An 8,714-nucleotide genomic window follows, 5' to 3' on the forward strand; every position below is an offset into this window, starting at 1 on the left:
CTTTAGTGACTGAGGTCTCAACCAGTTTTCCATGGTGGCTGACATCTCCAGGGGAAAAAGGTGGTCTCAGGCAACTGAGCAAAGACTGAGCTCCTGTCTTTATATTATATATATATTAGATTTATTAGACTAACCAATGCATTCTAAGTAACAACAAATATATAATAAGGACACTACAGGCAGTCCTCAACTTACAACCACAATTGGCCCAAAATGTATGTTGTTGAGACATTTGTTAAGTGAGTTTTGTCCCATTTTGTGACCTTTCTTGCCACAGTTGTTAAGTGAATCACTGCAGTTGTTAAGTTAGTAACACAGTTGTTAAGTGAATCTGGCTTCCCCGATGACTTTGCTTGACAGGTTGTTACAAAAGGTGATTACATGACCCCAAGACACTGCAACCGTCACAGACATGGATCGCTTGCCAAGCATCTGAATTTTGATCACGTGACCACGGGGATGGCTGCAATGGTCACAAGTGTGAAAAAGGGTCCTAAGTCACTTTTTTCAGTGCTGTTGTAACTGAACAGTCACTAAATGAACTGTTGTAAGTCAAGGACTACCTAGATATAAAATTGGCTCCACATGCAGTCATACTGAAGTGTTCCTCATGGTTTATCTCCAAGAACTGCCACTATTTAGTATCAATCTAACACTTCCGGTTAATACTGGATAATTTTCAAACAGAACCAGTACTTTACAAAGATAGGATGCTTGCTTGGCTGCTAATAGTTTCTCCATTAGGAAATGAATAACAGAGATCAAGCTTACGCCAAGCTGAATGCCCTTCAGATGTTCTAAGACTACTCTCTCCATCAATCCCAGCTAGCATGTCAACTGACGGGCTGGGCTGGATGGAAGGTGAACTTCACAACTTATGGAGGACTTCCTCTCTCCTCCTCATCCCTCTCTCCTTCCTTCCTCTCTCCTCCTCACCTCTCTCTCCTTCCTTCCTCTCTTCACCCCTCCACTCTCCTTCCTTCCTCTCCTCCTCATCCCTCTCTCCTTCCTTCCTCTCTTCACCCCTCCTCTCTCCTTCCTTCCTCTCTCCTCCTCACCCCTCTCCTTCCTTCCTCTCTTCACCCCTCCCCTCTCCTCCCTTTCTCTCTCCTCCTCACCCCTTTCCTTCCTTCCTCTCTTCACCCCTTCCCTCTCCTTCCTTCCTCTCTCCTCCTCACCCCTCTCTCCTTCCTTCCTCTCTTCACCCCTCCCCTCTCCTTCCTTCCTCTCCTCCTCATCCCTCTCTCCTTCCTTCCTCTCTCCTCCTCACCCCTCTCTCCTTCCTTCCTTTCTTCACCCCTCCCCTCTCTCCTTCCTTCCTCTCTCCTCCTCACCTCTCTCTCCTTCCTTCCTCTCTTCACCCCTCCCCTCTCTCCTTCCTTCCTCTCTCCTCCTCACCCCTCTCCTTCCTTCCTCTCTTCACCCCTCCCCTCTCTCCTTCCTTCCTCTCTCCTCCTCATCCCTCTCTCCTTCCTTCCTCTTCACCCCTCCCCTCTCTCCTTCCTTCCTTTCTTCACCCCTCCCCTCTCTCCTTCCTTCCTCTCTCCTCCTCACCCCTCTCTCCTTCCTTCCTCTCTCCTCCTCACCTCTCTCTCCTTCCTTCCTCTCTTCACCCCTCCCCTCTCTCCTTCCTTCCTCTCTCCTCCTCACCCCTCTCCTTCCTTCCTCTCTTCACCCCTGCCCTCTCTCCTTCCTTCCTCTCTCCTCCTCACCCCTCTCTCCTTCCTTCCTCTCTTCACCCCTGCCCTCTCTCCTTCCTTCCTCTCTCCTCCTCACCCATGTCTCCTTCCTTCCTTCCTTCCACCCCTCTCCCTTCCTCTCCTCACACTCCCCTCTCCTCCTCTCCCATTTCTCCTTCCTTGTTTCCATCCTTCCTCTCTCCACCCCTTCCCTCTGTCCTCCCTTACTACCTTCCTTCCCTCCCTCCCTCCCTCTCTCCTGAATTGAAGTAGATCCTTATCCTAAAGGCGGCGGCCAAATTGGATGGCATGCCTAGAGGTCATCTAGACCCACCCCACCCGTATGGAAGCCGCTCTTCCTCACCGAAACGTGCGGCCTCCGAGATAGTAGAGGAGGCCGATGCCTGCCAGGCCGGCCACGACGTAGAGCGCGCGGTGAAGGGCCGGCAGGCCCAATCCCGACAGCCCCGACGGCGGGGAGCCGGATGTCGTGGCGGTTGTGGCGGTGGAGGCGGGCCGGGAGGCACTCTCGTGGCTTTTCTCTTTCGGCGGCAGGGAAGGAGAAAGAGACGCGGCCTGAACGGTCACCGTCTTATTCGACTGGGTCGTCGTCGTCGCTGCGATTATTACGATCCAAAGCGCCAGCGGCCAAACGAAGCAAGACGCCGCCATTCGGATCGGCAAACGCCGATTCCTGAAGAAAAGCGGCCCGGACCGGAAGTGTCGGCGGGGGGCGCAGTGCAGTGTCGGACCAACTTCCGATTCTTTTTTGTTGTTGTTGTTGTTACCTCAATTGGGGAAAGTAGGCCTGGCCGGATCTCTGTCGGGGATTCCCTCGTTCTTGGAGCCGTGAGTGGAGGTAGTCGAAAGCGGAATCTGAATATCTTAAACCTGAAATGAGGAGAGAAAAGTCTGCACGGGGCTGAATAAAAGAGATTAAGTGAATATCGAAGCGTCTCGTAAAAATCGGGACTACAGTTCCCACCCAGCACCGCATGAGAGAGGCTTAATCGCTATTGGTCAATTTCCCAGAGCGCTACAGGAAAGGGGAGGGGCCTTATCAGAGGCGACGTATCAGGCCGCTGGCGGTATGAATTGCTGGGAAATGCAGTTCGCCTCGAAGTGGGTGGAGTTTATGCCGCGGTGCTTCTTGGGAAAAATCTACGTTCATGTGCACGCACACAGACAAAAAACATCACCCTGCTTCCCGGCAAACCCTCTTTCCCTCGCGGAGCCTGCTGGGACTTGTAGGCCAGGCCTGGTTGCCGGTCAACCTCGCTGCTCCTTCTCCTCTCTGCCCTTGGCTTCGCCATGTTCCCCGTCGGTCGTTTTCTCGCCCGCGCTTTGGTTTTGGGGTCCCGATCCCCGTCCCGTTTTTATGCTGAAGCGGCAGCAGCTGCGACGGGCCCTGCACAGCTGGCCTTCACCTTCGCCTCGCCCTCTCAGGTATTGTCATGGCAACCGAACTGAGGCGGGCATGTAGGCCTGCTGGGTCGCGTATTCTGGGTTTGGACTCGTGTGTTTTGTTAACCCGGGTTTACCCTGTTATGTGAACGTGCCCGATGGGGAAGGGCAGCTTCTAGTTAACCAGATCGAGATGCAAGCAGGTAACGTCGGCGGAGGAGGAGGCTGGAGATTCGCTTAACAACAACTACATGCTTCACTTAATGAAAATGGAAAAAGGCTTTAAAATTGGGCAGGACTCACTTAACAACCGCCTTGCTTAGCAATTGAAAGTCTGGTCCCAATTGTGGTCATAAGTCGAGGATTATCTGTATTGGGCTTTCTGGATTGGAACTGAAGGCTATCGTTTCAAATTTTTGGAGGCCATGGGTTCTGCACCCAGATAAATTATTATTTTTAAATACTGCTTGATTGTCAGCAACTTTGGGCAGTATGTAAGTATCCTTCATATGAATCTCTCTTGCTTTCTATTTTTTTAAAAAAAAAATCCTGCTGCAGTGCCTTCTCTCCTTTTCTGGTTCGTTGGAAAATACACCTTTACAGGTAGTCCTCGACTTATTTTTAATTTAATAACATTTATGACCACAACTGAGCCCAAACTTTTTGTTAAGTGAATTTTGCTCCATTTTACAAACTTCCTTGCCACTTTTAAGTGAATCACTGCAATTGTTAAATTAGTAACACAGTTGTTAAGTGGATCTGGTTTTCCTATTGACTTTGCTTGTCAGAAGGTCACAAAAGGTGAACATGACCCTGGGACACTACAACGGACATAAATGTGAGTCAGTTCCCAAGCCCCTGAATTTTGATCACCTGATCCTGGGGATGCTGCGATGGTTGTAAGTGTGAAAAAATGATCATAAGTAACTTTTTTCAGTGCCATTGTAACTTTGAAAGGTCACTATAAGTCAAGGACTGCCTGTATTTTCTTTCCCATTTTTTCCCCTGCAGGTTTTCTACAATGCTGCCGTTGTGAAACAGGTGGATGTTCCCACCTTAAGTGGAACCTTTGGCATCTTGGCTGCTCACGTTCCCACTCTGCAAGTCCTGAGACCTGGCGTTGTGACCGTCTTTGATGAGGATGGCTCCTCCAAAAAGTACTTTGGTGCGTTTGAAAATGGTGGCTGGTGAAATTATCTTAGCGGAGGGCATCTTTCCCTTGAGTGAGGCTCTGCAAACTGGGCTTGGGAACTGTCAATAATTTATGTTAATTAGCTACTGCTGAAGTTTTGCTGAGCTCCAGCTTTCCCTTGAATTAAAACGTTCTCGCCATATTTTGCAAAACTGTGGCTCAGAGCTAAAGAGAAAGGACTCGCTCACCTTCCCAAATTCTTTCTTCCAAATGTTGGCTGGTTGCTAACTTTCAAAGATCCATCGCAATAATAGCATCAAGGTCATGACAAATAATGTCTCTTGATATTGCGCTAGTGAAGCCACACGTGGAATAACAAAGCATCTAATTCTGGTCACTATGTTGCTGAGACCCTAGAAAGTGTGCATGGAAGAGCAAAAAAGATGATCAGCGTTCTGGAGGCTAAATCCTATGTTGAATGGCTAAGGGAGCTCGGTATGTCTAGTCTATCTAAGAGAAGAATTAAGGGAGACATGATAACTGTCCTCCAGTACTTGAGGGGGTTCTGTCAGAGAAAAAGGAACTGATTTATTCTCTGAAGTACCAGAAGGCAGGACAAGAAGTAATGGGTGGAAGTTTATTAAAGGGAGATCCATCCTAGAAGTAAGAAGAAATTTTGTGACAGAATAATTGATGCTGAGGTTGTGGGCGCTCCATCATTGGAGAATAGACTGGACAACCATTTGATTGGGATGGTATAAGCCAAGGGTCTTCAAACCTGGCAACTTTCAAGGCTTGTGGGCTTCAACAACTCCTCCGGGGTCTCTTCCAGACTTATAATTCTATGTTCTGTGTACTTGTATATGGACAGAAAGAATTAAAAGTCGCCAGGCTCACTTTTCCCCCTCAGCTGGACAAATAGAGGTGATGGGAGTAACGCAAGATATCTGATTTGGCAACAAGCTACTAGACCTTGACTTACAACCGTTTGTGTAGTGGCCATTTGAAGTTACAACAGCATTTTAAAAAGTGACTTAGGATTCTTTTTCATGCTTGCGACCCTTGGTCAAAATTCAGGCGCTTGGCAACTGGTTCATATTTATGACGGTTGCTGTTTTTCCAGGATCATGTGATCACCTTTTGCGACCTTCTGACAAGCAAAGTCAATGATGGAAGCCAGATTCACTTAACAACCGTGTCACTAACTTCACAGCTGCAATGATTCACTTAGTAAACGTGGCAAGAAGGGTTGTAAAATGGGGCAAAAATTCAAGTGTTTTGCTTAGCAACAGAAATGTTGAGCTCAGTTGTGATTGTAAGTTGAGGACTATTTGTACTTTGCCTCAGTTAAAAGAGGAAGCCTTTTTTTTTAAACACCCTAATCCACTCTAGTTATATTTAGCTTTTCAGTTTGCTGGTTAACTTTATCAAGGCACGTTAGATTTCAGCTCCCGGGATTCTTCATCATTTCTCCATTGAAATTTGAACAATTTGGGGGGTGGGGGTGGGAAGCAGCCTTGTTTCTAGGAAAAAGCAAGCTCTTTTTCTTTGGAGAAATGAACAGGGTTTCTCTCCCCCCCCCCCACACACACACACAATGAGTTTTTGTGGAGAAGAGGAGAGTCTTCAAACCTGGCCCTTTGATGACTTGTGGACTTCAACTCCCAGAATTCCTCAGCCAGGCACGCTGGCTGAGGAATTCTGGGAACTGAAGTCCACAAGTCATAAAAGGGCCAAGTTTGAAGACCCCTGATATAGAAGGATATATGGGAAAACCTGAGGGTGCACCTTAAGGATCCGGAAGAAATTTTCCTTTTCCTCTGGATATTTTAAAGAGTGTATTTCTGATTGCTCTATTTTAGTGGTGGTTTTGCTTTGGCTTTGTTAATAGTCTGCATTTGCTAACCTTTTCCTCCCGCCCTCATTGATTGTAGCATTTCATTAGTCAGGCGTCACCCAGAGAACATCCATCACTAGCCATCTAGAAAAGGAACGACATAAGCAAATCTTTGTAGGGAGGGAATTCTACTCATGGGAGCCCTCGTCACTGACCGATTGTACCCTTTCTTTGCAATTGTGTAGTGAGCAGCGGTTCTCTCACTGTGAATGCCGACTCCTCTGTCCAGCTGTTAGCTGAAGAAGTGGCTTTGTTGGATCAGCTCGATGCGGCGGTTAGTATTTGTCTGTCTTCTCCCCTTTTCATTTCTCCTTCCCTCTATTTCTCTCTCCAGACAATCCCAACTGAGCTGCCAAATTAGGAGGGGTTTCTCTCCACCATGCTGACTCAGCAGCACTGCAGTTCGGTCTCTTTAAAAAAAAAACAATTCTTCTGCAGCCCAGTTACCATTTCAGTCTGTATTTAAAGCAAAAAATGCTTTGATTAAAAAGGTAAAGGTTCCCTCGCACATGCGTGCTAGTCGTTTCCGACTCTAGGGGCCGGTGCTCATCTCAAAGCCGAAGAGCCAGCGCTTGTCCGAGGACGTCTCCGTGGTCATGTGGCCGGCATGACTAGACGCCAAAGGCGCACGGAACGCTGTTACCTTCCCACCGCAGTGGTCCCTATTTTTCTACTTGCATTTTTTATGTGCTTTCGAACTGCTAGGTTGGCAGAAGCTGGGATGAGTAACAGGTGCTCACTTTGTTACGCGGCACTCGGGATTCGACCCGCCAAACTGCCGACCTTCAGATCGACAAGCTCAGCGTCTTAATCCACTGAGCCACTGAGTCCCTTATGTTTTGATTAAAGAAGTTCTAATCTTTGCAGTCATGTTTGGTGCTCTCTGAGCTTGGTTGTTTTCTTGCAGACGTTTCATTACCCAAACTAGGTGACATCCTCAGTGCTAGTAAGGAGTGGGGTTTAAACTGAGAGCACATCCCATTCCTTACTAGCACTGAGGATGTTAACTACCGTGTTTCCCTGAAAATAAGACCAGGTCTTATATTTTTTTTTGCCTCCAAAAGAGGCACCAGGTCTTATTTTTTTGGGGGGGTGTCTTACCTTAGGACCACCACAGCCAGGCCTCCCACACCCCAACACCTGTCATGCTGCTGCTTGACATCTGCGGCCGCTTGCTGCCACTAGCTTCCAGATGCCATGTGGCACATTGTGCCGTTGTTGCTGCTCGCTGCAGAAACAGCCCCAAGCATACGTGGCCTCTTGGCGTGAGCAGTGGAAGCAGCGCAAAGTGCTGCACGAGCAGAAGTACACCGAAGCGCTGTGTGAGCAGCAGAAGCGGCCCACAGGCTGCACGAGCAGCAGAAACAACCCGAAGCACCATGCAGTGTCCTGCCTTGAGCAGCGGCTACGGTGCAATGCGCCACATGGCATCCTGCCACAAGTGGCAGCAAGCGGCCGCAGAAGACGTCAAGCAGCGGCACAACAGGTGTCGGGGTGCGGGAGGCCTGGTTGTGGTGGTCCTACCGGTAAGGTAAGCGGGTGTGGGGCACGTGGGGCAGCTTCACCCCCCCCTACTTTTGCCCTAGCTTGATTTTTAGGAGTGCGCCTCGCCCCCAAACTAGGGCTTAGTTTTGGGGTAGGGCTTATATTAGGCCCACCCCTCAAAATCAAGCTAGGGCTTACTATCAGGCTGGCTCTTAATTTCGGGGGAAACATGGTAGTTGGGTAATGAAATGTCTCCAAGAAAACAACCATGCTCAGAAAGCAACGAGGATCTCTCAAGTACTAATCTCCTGAGTATAAAAGACTCTATAGATGGAAAGACATAAACAGGACACCCTCCTCATTAATGCAAACCTGCTGGTTGACAGTTCTGGGAATTGAGGTCCCTGCATCTTAAAAATTCCTGAGGCCGAGGAAGACTTCCCTGTACAGCTGGTGCCTTTTGATCCACACCTATTTCTCTTTTTCCTAAAAGGTCCCATAACTACTGATGTTGCTTCCTTGGTGTTAAGGACTGATATTTTTTCCTGTACACAGACAGCCAAGTCAAACTTGGACAAAGCCTTGTCGGCACTTGCATCGGCCACTGATGAGGTAGCAAAAGCAGAAGCACAGATCAACGTGGAAGCCAACGAAGCAATCGTGAAAGCTTTGGAGTGAGCAGGTAAGTAATTGCCGTTGGGCTTCTGCTTCGGTCTCCAGCTGGCACTGGAGGATCTATAGTCGAGGAGCGTAGGGTTTTTTTGGGGGTCAGGCAATACAGGTAGTCCTTGACGTATGAGGAGGTGTTTAAAGGATAATTGAGCATTTGTGAGCAAATGGATAATTGTGAGCAAAGGAATAATTGCATTTCCTCCGAGTTACTGAGTTTCCTGACAAGCCACGCCAGATAATCTGCCTCCACTCGGATCCACTCTGTCCACTCTGCATCTGTGTCGTTGTTGTTAGTTGCGAAGACGTGTCCAACCCATCGCGACCCCATGGACAACGTTCCTCCAGGCCTTCCTGTCCTCTACCATCTTCTGGAGTCCATTTAGGCTCACACCTACTGCTTCAGTGACTCCATCCAGCCACCTCATTCTCTGTCGTCCCCTTCTTC

The 8,714-nt window shown here is 48.5% G+C and overlaps 1 protein-coding gene across 1 annotated transcript; it reads left to right on the forward strand.

Annotated features, from left to right (window-relative positions):
- The first annotated feature begins 2,846 nt into the window (after positions 1-2,846).
- Positions 2,847-8,302, forward strand: LOC308679436 (ATP synthase subunit delta, mitochondrial-like). The gene is made up of 4 exons (XM_081347045.1): positions 2,847-3,125; positions 4,095-4,248; positions 6,298-6,386; positions 8,153-8,302. The coding sequence occupies exons 1-4, from the start codon at positions 2,991-2,993 to the stop codon at positions 8,273-8,275; spliced, it is 501 nt and encodes a 166-aa protein (XP_081203171.1). The 5' UTR covers positions 2,847-2,990; the 3' UTR covers positions 8,276-8,302.
- The last annotated feature ends 412 nt before the right edge of the window (positions 8,303-8,714 follow it).

This window comes from Vipera berus (assembly GCF_964194415.1).
Source record: "Vipera berus genome assembly, contig: HAP1_SCAFFOLD_581, whole genome shotgun sequence".
In the NCBI taxonomy this organism is placed as follows: domain Eukaryota; kingdom Metazoa; phylum Chordata; class Lepidosauria; order Squamata; family Viperidae; genus Vipera; species Vipera berus.

What these genes read in the sequence shown, in the direction of transcription:
- LOC308679436 (XM_081347045.1), top strand. Translation starts at nt 2,991, where the DNA reads ATGTTCCCCGTCGGTCGTTTTCTCGCCCGCGCTTTGGTTTTGGGGTCC. An exon ending in CCTTCGCCTCGCCCTCTCAG is followed by an intron (nt 3,126 to 4,094) that starts GTATTGTCATGG and finishes TTTCCCCTGCAG; the next exon opens with GTTTTCTACAATGCTGCCGT. An exon ending in TGGATCAGCTCGATGCGGCG is followed by an intron (nt 6,387 to 8,152) that starts GTTAGTATTTGT and finishes TCCTGTACACAG; the next exon opens with ACAGCCAAGTCAAACTTGGA.